Below are 13,136 nucleotides of genomic sequence, written 5' to 3'. Positions count from 1 at the left end.
CCGGACGTCGGGAGCACTGACCACCATTGCTGTTATACATAAGGCGGGCAAAAACCCAGAGCAGTGTGCTTTGTATAGGCCGATTTCACTCCTGAATATAGATGCCAAGCTATTCACTGGGATTCTTGCTCACCACCTTAATTTTTATATGCCAGGCCTTATTGACCCGGACCAGTCAGGTTTTATTCCAAACCGACAATGTAGCGACAACACGAAGCGTCTTCTGCATTTGTTAGATAAACTAGACCGATCGCGAAGGGAAGCGCTTTTCCTCTCTATTGATGCCGAAAAGGCGTTTGATAGGGTCCATTGGCCATACCTCTTTCGGGTGCTGGAGCGTTTCGGTTTGGGCCCTGGGTTTAGGTCTTGGATCCGGAGCGCCTATCGGTCTCCCAGAGCAGCGGTTCGTGTTGATGGAGTGCTGCCGTTCCCGGTTGGGCGGGGGACTAGACAGGGGTGCCCCCTCTCTCCCCTTTTGTTTGCGCTATATATGGAGCCCCTCGCGCAGCGATTGCAGGACAGCCCCTTGGTTTCTGGTGTTAAATTAGGCGGGGATCGCCATCTCATTATCCTGTATGCAGACAATGTAATCCTTACCCTTGAGAAGCCTGCGATTTCACTACCGGCGCTTATGGAGATAATAACCGAGTTCAACCAGGTTTCGGGATTCCGGGTGAACATGCAGAAGTCCCAGGTCCTTAGTTTGTCGGTCAGCTTGGATCATGAGGCAACCTTGAGAGCTAGGTACCCCTTTCTTTGGTCGTCTTCGCGCCTTTCCTACTTAGGGGTTGAATTAGCGACTTCAGCTGCCAAGACAGCGAGCCTGAATTACACGAAGTTGGTTTGTGAGGTGCAGCGGGACCTGGAGTCATGGGGGAGACACAAACTGTCTTGGTTGGGTAGGGTGGCGGCGGTGAAGATGACAATCCTGCCGCGTATACTGTATGTGTTTCAGGCGCTTCCGTTGACTCCACCGCCTCGGACGATATCCACTCTTCAATTGGCGGTTCTGAGATTCGTGTGGGAGGGTAGGCCGGCGCATCTCCCGCGGCAGGTTTTGTATCGCCCTAAGAGGCCTAGCGGTTCCCTGTCTTTTGCGATATTTTCATGTGACACAATTGCGCATTCTTCTGGAGTGGAGTCGCCCACTTACTGAGAAACATTGGTGTTTTATGGACCAGGCGGTTGCAGGCTCTCACATATGGAAGGAGCCTTGGCTCCGGCGCCGGCACAGGGCAGGAGGACTTTATTCTTCCCCAATTACAGGAGCAATGCTACGCATATGGGATGCGGTGGCTTGCCGATCGGGGTTGACGTCCTTCCCGTCCCCGATGACCCCCATAGGCGCGAACCCTGATTTTGAGTCGGGACTTCGTCTGGAAGGCCTGAGGCGCTGGTATGAAGGGGGTTGCAAGAGGGTGGGAAGCCTTTTTGACGAACAAGGGGTATTGTCCTTCGAACAGATACGGAGACGTACGGCTTGTTGGAGGCAGATAGGCTGATGTATTATCAGATACGGCACTGGGCTCTCCAGCCAGCTAACAGAGCATTAATAGATAGGCCACTTACGCCATTCGAGAAATGGCTGTTGCTAAAGAAGGACGATAAAAGAGTTATCTCAGAACTATATCGGCTTCTGCAGGGGGAAAAGCGTCCGTCTAAGTCAAAGGGACAGTCAGGATGGGAGAGAGAGCTGGAGAGGGAATTTTCAGATGAGGAGTGGGACAGCATATTCTATAGGATTCACCATACAGCCTATAATGCAGCAGGGACTGAGACATCATATAAAGTGGCTTCCTACTGGTATTACACCCCAGCACGGATACACGCATGGTATCATGTTAAGTCTGATCTCTGTTGGAGGGGATGTGGAGCCACAGCTACACTTGTGCATCTACTTTGGCACTGCCCCAAGCTCCATTGTTATTGGGCAAGCATTATAGATGATATAGATGCAGCGTTCCATACCAAGATCCCTAGATTCCCATTGTACATTTTGTTGGGGTTGCCCAATCCCCTTACCTTTCCCTTGAGATCGTTAAAAGGGCAGATGGCTCTGGCACTTAACGCAGCGTTACAGCTGATCCTAGCGTTGTGGGGTACGGATAGGCTTCCGACGCGTGTCTCCTGGCTTCAGAAGCTGTGGTTTATCCTAGCCAAGGAGAAGCTCACCCTAGCCTCCCAGCAGTGGGTGGGAGAAATGAGTGAATTATGGAAGCCATTCCTTCAGATCCTATCCGCAGAATTTACTGAGTTGACATGCCCGGCCTATTTGAGAGTCTTGAGGCTTGAACTTTGGTTAGAATGTTGTGGGGAGGGATGTTTGAGAGGGTTGCGATTGGGTGGGCGGGAGAGAGGAGTAGAGGAGTGGAGGAGTGGAGAGAAACTAAGATGACACAGGTGCTGGAGGGGAAGCATTGTTGGTATGTGTTTATTTTTGTGTTTCCACGGGGCCTCATGAGGGGATCTTGCAGTCTGAAGACTATTGGGCGTTGCCTGTCTGCTCGCTGGACCGTAAGGAAGGGGCGGGCGGTGATGTCCTCTTGGGTATGGTGCGGGACTAATTGGAGGGACTTTATCTGTATATTTGAGTTCTTACTGCATGATATTTTTTTCTCACGGCCCTGTGATATGATGTTTTTTTTTGTATGTTTACATGTTCAAAATAATAAACAGATTTGATCCATAAACACAGACTTCTGTGGGGGAAAGTAGCGGATCTAAAGAAAACGCTACCAAATGTCCATATTGTACATACACTTGGACACCAGCGCATTGAAATACATGTTGCTGGAAATACACTGGCTGATGAAGCCGCCAAATCAACAGTAGCTACGGCCACTGTTGCTGCACTAACCCGCTCAAGTGCAAAATCGGACGATGACATATGGGCTGCCGTGAAAGCTAGAGCTGACGGCACGCCCTACCCAAAAGCATTTCCTGCTAAATATTCCTACCGGATGGGAGGCTGTTTAGACGCTGAAGTGGTGATACCAGGCGTAGGGTTTCAAGTAATTCCCAACAAAGATATAAGATCAGAATTGATTAAAGCAGCGCTTGAGGGGGTAGCATCTGCCCTTGCTGGTGTGGCGGCTACAATATCATTGTTGCAAGCACGTTATTGGTGGCCAGGTCTATACAAACAGGCCAACCAGTATGTCCTTTCGCAGGCGATTCTGCGTTGAGAGGCAGAATCGCCTGAGGTATGGGAGACTGAGCCTTAACCCACTATAGGTGACACCTGTCGCCCCCAATCCGGGTTTTGCTCCGGCTAACTAGCAGTGCCTCATCTCTACCCAAGAGCAGGGATGATTGGGCAGCCCAGCGCATGACACAATTGACTCCTCAAGGAAATCGTGGTTACTCAGATCTCATCCGTTTCTCTCAGTTACATTAGTCTCACATATACAATGACAAGCAGAGGCAGTATATGTTTAAATAAGGTTTTAATGAAGCGACTGCATCTTAGACAATAAAGCATGTACTGCAATAACCAGGACGATAAAGCTTGACAGGATTAAAATTGTGACAAGGAGAGGGAAGCATAGAAATAACTCTACCATATTGTCATGAGAGTCAATAGACTAATTCCGACCTAGGCTTTAGTAGAGCACAGCATGTTAAGCTCTAGTTCTGCCCTTCAGGTTCCCCTGGGAAGACATCATCCCCCATTCCTGAGCAAAGGCGTGAAGTCTGCATAAGCAGCTGTAGCGAAGCGTTCAGCAATCAGCATACAGTCATGGACATTTGGCTGGAATCTCCCTCTAACGTGTATGGGACAGCGAAGTGTTTTTATAATAAAACAGCTGATGTTCTGAGAAAATGTCCCTACGTAAGTATATGTATGTTTCTATGAATACCAGAGACAAAACGTTACCACGTTCACCAGCAACCTATCTTACTGTAGCCTTGAGAGAAGTACAGAGTGCTTGTTTAAGAACACAGTGCTGGCCTAAGCAAAGAACAGCTAGATAGAGAGAAATAAAACAAGACCACAAATGTGGCTATTGTTAAAATAATAAACGAAGCTGAATAAAATATATCTAGGTAAAAGTGCACAGCGGCAGGCCTAGTGTGCTAAAATTATGTGCATGGAGCTATAACTAAAATGGCCCCATCCCAGGAAATAATCACACCTAATACTATTAATTTAATCCACTACAAAGAACCTGGAGCACGTGGATGGGATAGCTTCCTAAACAGCACAGGACTAATCACAATAACCAACAATAATCACTAGAACAAAACACTAATCTTGTGGTCCAGCACAGCGTGTTGTCCAACATTAACTGCTTCAATACCTCGTCAGGAGTAGTAAGAGCTATACACATGAAATTACAATGGAATTCAATATGTAACCTGTGTGACCCACATCAATACTAATACCATAACACTAAGTGATCAGGTAGTTGACTGTGGTTCATACAGGCTGCATAGACATTATTATTTTTTTGCTTGACACACTCACACAAGATAAAACTGCCATCGGTCATGTCCATCACACACTACTGTACCAGTCCACAGCAGTTAAACCACTCATCATCATATGAACAGGTCTGGAATATTGAAGAGATTCTTCGCATGCCACTGGCTAATGGAAGACTGTAGTCCACCACTGCAAGTCCCAATACGCTACTTACTACTACTACTTTTTAACATCTCACAAATACAATAGGATAAATGATTATTTTAATAAAGTCCATCCCAGTAGATCCGTCCACCATTTCTGCTTCCAACCTATGCCTACTCAGCACCAGAAAATATCTCGGAATGAGTGACCTAGTAATTAGCTAAGTGGACTATGATCATAAGAAATTCTGTAACGGGACCTGCAGAGCTATTCAAAGCTTCCAGTTTACTGAAAACCATTATTTGCTAGCCTCTCTCTCAAAACAAGCACAACACTATTCCAACCACGCACCCTACACACAGAAACATGCTGCCCATGTAGGCAAGTGCTTCAGAGCCCCACATGTGATTGTAAGTGCCATATAAATGTTGCAAATAAAAGAAGGTACCTATATTTTGAAGAGGGGAAAAGGAGGAACATGTCACCATTTTTAAGAAATATTAATTGCAATATATACAACAATATTTTCAAAACAGAATTGAAAAGAATTAAAAGAATGGGAAGGCATTATATGGTGTTTTCATGTTATTCATAGGATATTACAAGGCATGAAAATAAAGCAGTTTTTATTTTCAGCTAGAACCCTGCAGTTTAAGATCCTGAGACACAGCAGAGGACTGCCACACTTTCCTGATGACACGCAGATGCCCCAGAGTGTCATCTGCGTTAATGAAGCATGAAAGGCTCTGGACTAGATCAAAAGCAAAGCCAGAAGTGGTATTAGGTGAATACTGAATAGTAGCAGGGATAAAACAGCGGGAGGGGGGAAAAAGTAACAAGCAACATCTTAAACGTTATCAACATCATCTCAGCACCTTCTTCAAAACCACAAACACCACAATAATAAGATGTTTACCATGATCCAGTCAGTCAAAGGCTGCATAAAGCCAAGAGAATTCCCTTGCTAAGTGTCCTTTATCTACCACACTTGGTTGTCATAAAAAAACAGTGATAATGTCTATATACAACTTGTGATAAAGCAACAGTAGTGAACGTAAATTAGGACAGCAGTTTGGGGCTCTTTTGGGGTGAACAGGCAGGCCAAATGTCAATATCTGGTTAGTATAATTGTCACTCCTATGCCCCTGCTCCAACCTGGTCTGCAACGTTTCCTGTGATAAGAGCTACTTATTTTCAATGAAAATAACCTACAACTACTAGTGCTGTTAGTGTTGTACTAGTGACCATATCAGATAAGACTGAATTAGTGGCCACCCTATACAAGTTTGTCAGAGGTCATCACCTCAGGAAAATCAGGCAGGGTTGCCATCTTCAATGTAAAGAAATAGTCTTTATCAAATTGGAATACCTTTACTTAGTTAATACACAACACTAAGGGCCTCATTCTGACCCTGGCGGACGGCGGAGGCCGTCCGCCAGGGTACCGCCGCTGAATGACCGCACCGCGGTCAAAAGACCGCGGCGGCCATTCAGACATTTCCTCTGGGCCGGCGGGCGCTCTCCAAAAGAGCGCCCTCCGGCCCAGAGGAAATGCCCCTGCAACGAGGACTCCGGCTCAGAATTGAGCCGGCGTAGTTGCAGGAGTGCGACGGGTGCAGTTGCACCCGTCGCGTATTTCAGTGTCTGCTTAGCAGACACTGAAATACTTTTCGGGGCCCCCAGGGGCCCCGCGGCACCCCCTACCGCCATCCTGTTCCTGGCGGGCGAACCGCCAGGAACAGGATGGCGGTAGGGGCTGTCAGAATCCCCCATGGGGGATTCTAAGGGCAGCGGTAAACCGGCGGGAGACCGCCGGTTTGCCTCTTCTGTCCGCGGCCGAACCACTGCGGTCAGAATGCCCTGCGGGGCACCACCGGCCTGTCGGCGGTGCTCCCGCCGACCCTGGCCCCGGCGGTCAGAATGACCCCCTAAATCATTTATCACTCAAATATCAGCTTTAAATAGATGTTGCAAATTCAACCATTTTTCTCCAAAGAACAGCTCATGAGTTCTGAAAGCACACACATTTTAATCTTTAATACTAATTTTTCAATTTTGGTACACATATGTTAAATCAGCCAAGCAAACGCCTCTCTAATAGTAGCCTGGGCTGTACACCAGAGAGCTACTTACAGGTAGATGGAGAGCTACCAGTAGCTAACGAGCTACTCATTGGAGAAGCCTGCTTTACCATGTTCACTTCTTTAGACAGTCAAACCAGTGGCATAACAAAGGCCCCCGCAGTGCGGGGGGCTCCTGAGCTCCAAGGGGACCCCCCAGCTCATTAACCTGGCTTAAAAACTCCCAAGTGAGTTTGGAGGGGGGCCCCTCCTCATACTTTGCAGGGGGGGAACCCTCAACTTTTGTTTTGCCGCTCTGTCAAACTATACCCTTGCCAAACTGAAAGAGCTGTGGGGACAAGTGAACATTTTAAGGAGAAGAAGTAAATATAGCATTGATTTATTCGGACAGCTCCATATTCAAAAAGATTTTTTTTTAAATATACTTGTGCTATACTTACATTGTAGATAATCACCATTACAGCACATATGACATTCAATAAAAAATATGCAGTCTGATCAACAAGACAAAATATCCACATCACTACCTTTAACTGTATATCCGCAGAGGCCTGCTTCTTTGCTTCAGTTACTGTGCGTAGCTGTAGATAGTCAACAGGTCTATACTTCCGGCTGTGCAAGCCATTCCTCATATGAACCACCAAGCCATCTATTTTGCATTCAAAGGAGAAATTATACTGCATGTTTTCATAAAAAGTGCATTATTACAATATAAATTACAATTTTTTCACCATGAAGATTCCATTCAGTAGGTACAAGTCTAACTTGGTTTGATCATTATTTTACCGAAGTATTATTACTAAACAACCTTATTGATATGGCAAATAGGAAAGGAACACATCCACGTTGATGTGGTGTAGAAAGAAGCAATACAAACTAGCATCCACAGCATGCACCAGGACCCCATCCTAGACTCACAGCAGGAGATTTCACTCCAGCTGAGGGCAGAAGAATTATTCACTTAAATTATTCTGCACAAAATCTTACATTAATGTCTGTTAGTAATGGGGTCTCTAGTTGCCAGTCAGTTTACACCCTGTCCAAGTAGGGACCCTCACTCAAGTCAGGGTAAGGGAGATACACAGCTCAGATATCCCCTGCTCACACCCTTAGTAGCTTGGCACAAGCAGTCAGGTTTATCTCAGAGGCAATGTGTAAAGTATTTGCACAAACACATACAGTAAAACAGTGAACGCACCACGAAAGGACTCCACACCAGTTTAGAAAAATAGCCAATATTTATCTAAATCAAACAAGACCAAAATCCAAAATACACAAGTAAAGATATCAAATTTTAAAGTAAAAGATTTAACCCACAAGAATCAATGGTTGCATTGTTTTAGCACAAAGTACCTGGAATGCATCAAAAATAAAGCTGCAGGGGTGAGCGTGCGTCATAAAAGCAAGCAATGCATTGATTCCTTACTCGCAAGTGAGGCCGTGCGTCGATTCTCCGCCGGGCAATAATACGTCAATTCTTTCCTTGCAGGGAAGGGATGCATCGATTTCCAGACTCGGGTCTGTGCGGTGATGTTGAAGATTTTGACGCCAGGGATGATGCGTAGAAAATACAGATGCACGGCAGTGATTAAACCGTGCTGAGCTGGTGATGCATCGATTTCACTGGTGCTGCGTCGGTTTTTCAGCTGTGGTGCAGGCACTGTGTCTATTTTTCTGCCGCTCTGCTCTGATGCGTGGATTTTCACTCAGATTCTGCCATCTTCCTCTTCAAAGGGCGCAGGGACTGGATGTGGCACCACTTGGCAAGTCAGGGGTCCCAGCAAGAGAGCCCAGGTGCTGGCAGGTGAAGTATTTGAGGTCCATGAGACTTCTTAACAGGAGGCAAGCTCAGTCCAAGCCCCTGGAGAATCTTCTCAAGCAGGATACACAACAAAGTCTAGTATTTGTCCTCTCTAATGCAGAAGCAGCAACTGCAGGCCAACCCAGTAAAGCACACACAGCAAAGGGGCAGTATACCTCCTCACAGCTCTTCAGCTCGACACCTTGGCAGAGGTTCCTCTTGATCCAAATGTTTTCTCAGGTTGTGGAGTCAGCAGTCCATTATGATATTAATTTCTGCCTTTGAAGCAGGAAAACGTCAAAGGAAATTATTTGTAGTGCACAAGACACTGCCTCTTCTTTGCCCTGCCCCAGCTACACTCTAAGGGTTTGGAGACTGTATTGCGTGAGGTCAGGCACAGCCCTTTCAAGTGAGGGTGTCAGCTGCTCCGTCCAACTCTAACCCAGGAAGATTCATCAGGATATGCAGAACACACCTCTGCTCCCTTTGTGTTACTGCCTAGAGTGAATTCAGAATCCACAAACAGCCCAATTATCAGTCTGATCCAGAAGTGGATTCAGCAGCCAAGCACAGGCACCGAATGCTTAAGCAAGAAAATGACAATTTTCTCAAAAGTGGCATTTTCAAACTGACAATCTGAAAACAAACGTAACCAAAAGATAGATTTTTTAAATTAGGAGTTCAGAGACCCCAAACTCCACATCGCTTTATGCTCCCAATGGGAAACTACACTTAACAGATATATATGTTTTATTAAACATGTGTTCATTAGTTTTTTTTTAAATTGAAGATAGCTGCTACAAACATCTCAGCAACAGCTGATATGCCGCTACATGCAGCTTAGAAGTACATATTTTGGAGCTCTGCTCAGCCAATAATTCACTGATTGTAATCGCCTCAGCAATCGTTTGGATTGATAATAAACACTGCATAAACAGTTAAACAGTCAGAATGGAAACAACATGCACATAGAACTGCATATATTGTGGTGTGGGGTGTTCTGAAAATAGGGAGGGGCTGGGGAATACCCGATGGAGGTAGCTTAGAGGTTTGGGGGGGGGGTGAGTATGTTTGTGGATTGATATGCAAGTCAGAAATGTGATAAGCATTAACAGTGGTGTATATGTTAGAGTAGCACCTTGTTCTGGGGGAGGAGCAAGTATCATTCTTAGCTTCGACATCACTTAAAAATATTTAAAGGCAATCCCCATGTTAGGCCTTGCAATAGTGAAAACTGAATTTGGCAGTATTTCACTATAAGGACATGTAAAACACACCAGTACATGTCCTACCTTTTAAATACACTGCACCCTGCCCATGGGGCCATATAGGCCCTACGTTAGGGGTGTCTCACATGTAGTAAAAGGAATGGTTTGGGCCTGGCAAGTGGGTACAATTGCCAGGTCGAATTGGCAGTTTAAAACTGCACACAGAGACACTGCAGTGGCATGTCTGAGAAATGTTTATAGGGCTACTCGTGGGTGGCACAATCAGTGTTGCAGGCCCACTAGTAGCATTTGATGTACAGGCCCTGGACACACACAGTGCACTTTACTAGGGGCTTACTAATCAAATATGTCAATCAGGGATAACCAATAATAATCATAATTTACACAGGGAGCACTTGCACTTTAGCACTGGTCAACAGTGGTAAAGTGCCCAGAGTACAGAAAACCAGCAAAAACTAAATCCAGCACACAATCACAAATACAGCAAACAGAGGCAAAAAGACAGGGGATACCATGCCAAAGATAGCAGGTCTAACAATGTCCTAATCCTCAAAAGTCCTACAGTGATGAAAATGGTGCTCAGTGAGGTATGCACCCAGCTGATGGCATATGTGTGCATGCTGAAGTGACAGGTTCTATTCCCAACCACTTTAAACACTCTTCCATCCAGTTTATTTCTTTCCTTTAATCATGTACCATAAAAACGAAAACATCACCACTACCATATGCACAATTTTTATTGTGTTAAGAAGGAACATGTTTAAATAATTCCTTTTTTTGTATATGTACAGAGTCCATAAAACGCAGAATCTATGAGAAATCATCTCGGTTTTCAAGGAATAAAAGGTAAGTTTACTGTAGTAAGCGTCATTATACGCCTTTTGCAACACTACATCTACCAGTTTTGTCCACCATGGATTATATGGATGTGATGCTGGTTTGGTATGCAGAGTAGTACCACAACTATGGCAATGTTAACTACATCTCAACCCTCTTGGGGCCATATCATGATCCAGTGCACTTGCTCAGTGCAGAGGCAAGCACCTGTGTTTTAGTGTCTGTAGCGTCTAACGTTCACACATATAATTTGAATTTTCGGAAACAGCATGAGTTTAGTCAGAGAAATTCCAAATTAAGGGGGTCATTCTAAGTCTGGCGGGCGGCGGAGGCCGCCCGCCAGACTTCCCCCTCCGAAATACCGCTCCGCGGTCGAAAGACCGCGGAGGGTATTCTAAGTTTTTCCCTGGGCTGGCGGGCGGTCGCCAAAAGACCGCCCGCCAGCCCAGGGAAAAACTCCCTTCCCACAAGGATGCCGGCTCGTAATCGAGCCGGCGGAGTGGGAAGGTGCGACGGGTGCTGTTGCACCCGTCGCGTATTTCACTGTCTGCCAAGCAGACAGTGAAATACTTGTAGGGGCCCTCTTACGGGGGCCCCTGCAGTGCCCATGCCAGTGGCATGGGCACTGCAGGGGCCCCCAGGGGCCCCGCGACCCCCCCTACCGCCATCCGGTTCCCGGCGGGCGGACCGCTGGGAACTGGATGGCGGTAGGGGGGGTCGGAATCCCCTCGGCCTTGGAGGATTCAATAGGGCAGCGGTACACTGGCGGGAGACCGCCAGTGTTGCCGGTCTGACCGCGGCTTTACCGCCGCGGTCAGAATGCCCTGCGGGGCACCGCCGGCCTGTCGGCGGTGCTCCCGCCGACCCTGGCCCCGGCGGTCTAAGACCGCCGGGGTCAGAATCACCCCCTATATGTTTAAACAATAGACAAAAAAAAACAAATGCTTGGCTCTGAGCTGCCGTTCTAACCATGCAAGCCATCCATCCCTTCACACTTTTGGTCAATGCTTCCCGGAAGTGTCTGTATTTCTGTGTATTCGCTGAAACTCAGAAGGGAGGCATACACGTCCTTCAAACACTCGAGGGGAGGGTGATTAAACTTAAGCCCTTGAATATTTCGGGAGTGTGTAAGGGAGTCTTGCAGTGCTTTCGGGAAAAGGGGAGAGTAAAAATACAGCAGGACAGTGCACATGCGTAAAATGGTTTTGCAGTAGCTCCACAAATTGAGGGGCATTGACAGATGGCGAGCAGGAAAACACAGATCACCGGCATAGCTCACCATGATATGGCGCCTTGTTCTCCTTCTCTGTAATACCCAACATCATAGTTTTGCAGAAATCTAATCAAAAGAGTTAGTGATCTTTGAACTTTCCAAACGTACAAGGATGGCACTTCTGAATTGTAAAGAATTGCAAACGTGTTGATTCCCCCAATCACTTTCTTTAAACTAAACACTGTAAATCCCAATGTATTTCTGATCAGGCAAAAGATTTAGGCCCTCATTACAACCCTGGCAGTTGGTGTTAAAGCGGTGGTAATACCGCCAACAGGCCGGCGGTAAAAAAACTGGGATTTGGACAATGGCGGCTACTGCCATCCAAATCCGCCAATTTAAAACACCGACCGCCAGGGTGGTAACGGCCACTGGGCTGGAGACTTCGGTCCACAGGTGCTCCCCCGCACATACACACCCACATGCACACCCATATACACACACATGCACACACGCATACCCACCACCACCCATGCATGCACACATACATACCCACACACCGCAACACACACCAACATACCTTGTCACACACATGCATTCACAACACACAACACTGACACTCACTCATTCACAAATGCATCATACGCGGCTCACACCTGCATGCACGCATACCAATATGTACACGCAACACCCCCCACATATACACAACACCCCCCACATACACACAACAACCCCCACCCCCCTCTCCGGTCAGAGAACCCAACTTACTTGCTTGCAGGGGGTCCTCTGGCTGGAGACGGTCCGCGGCGCTACTGTCAGCAGCAGCGTCGGCCAGCAAAACACCACCAGGCCGTATCATTAGTCATGATACGGTTGGCGGTGTTTTGCTGGTGTGACAGTGCTGCTGTCAGCAGCGCCGCCTTACCGCCGTCCGCCGCCATGGCCGTCGGTGGTGTTCCGCCAGCATTCTGGCGGAACACCGTCACGGTCAGGATACCGGTAGATGGCTGGTAGCCATGGCGGCGGTATGTTGGTGGCCGTCGCCGTGGCGGTAGGCAGTCAATACTGCCAATGTTGAAATGAGGGCCTTTGTGACTTAAATAGCTCATTACCTCCTCAACCCTATTTATCGTCCCACTACTTACTATCATGAGGTGTTCCACCTCTACTCAGGCCAGAACCAATCAAAAAAGGTTTCGGTGCAAAGACCCTTCCCCATCCCTCCTAATCTCCAAATACCCTTCACCAACCCTGGTGATAAACGAGCATGGAGCCCAAGAAACATTCAATTTTTTTTCTTTTCAAGTTCCCACAATTTGTGCTTTTGAGCTTTCCTGTCAAGGTAAGCCCTGGGAGGCTGGGCCTCTTGAGGATGGTTGTATGGCTTACATGTACTTGCCACCCT

The 13,136-nt window shown here is 47.0% G+C and overlaps 1 protein-coding gene across 2 annotated transcripts in view; it reads right to left on the bottom strand.

The window, feature by feature from the left end:
* Nucleotides 1-13,136, bottom strand: part of CCDC148 (coiled-coil domain containing 148) — a 777,160-nt gene that overhangs the window by 599,179 nt on the left and 164,845 nt on the right. The window contains exon 5 of one of the 2 annotated variants that reach the window (XM_069225141.1): nucleotides 7,179-7,300. In XM_069225141.1, coding sequence (XP_069081242.1) covers nucleotides 7,179-7,300 — 122 coding nt within the window. Of the gene's footprint in view, nucleotides 1-7,170; nucleotides 7,301-13,136 lie in introns of both variants that reach the window. The other variant, XM_069225142.1, reaches the window with a different exon arrangement.

The sequence above is a fragment of the Pleurodeles waltl genome, chromosome 3_1, assembly GCF_031143425.1.
Source record: "Pleurodeles waltl isolate 20211129_DDA chromosome 3_1, aPleWal1.hap1.20221129, whole genome shotgun sequence".
Classification (NCBI taxonomy): Eukaryota; Metazoa; Chordata; class Amphibia; order Caudata; family Salamandridae; genus Pleurodeles; species Pleurodeles waltl.
The sequence above is the reverse complement of the archived record's forward strand: the minus strand, read 5'-3'. Positions and strand labels throughout refer to the sequence as shown.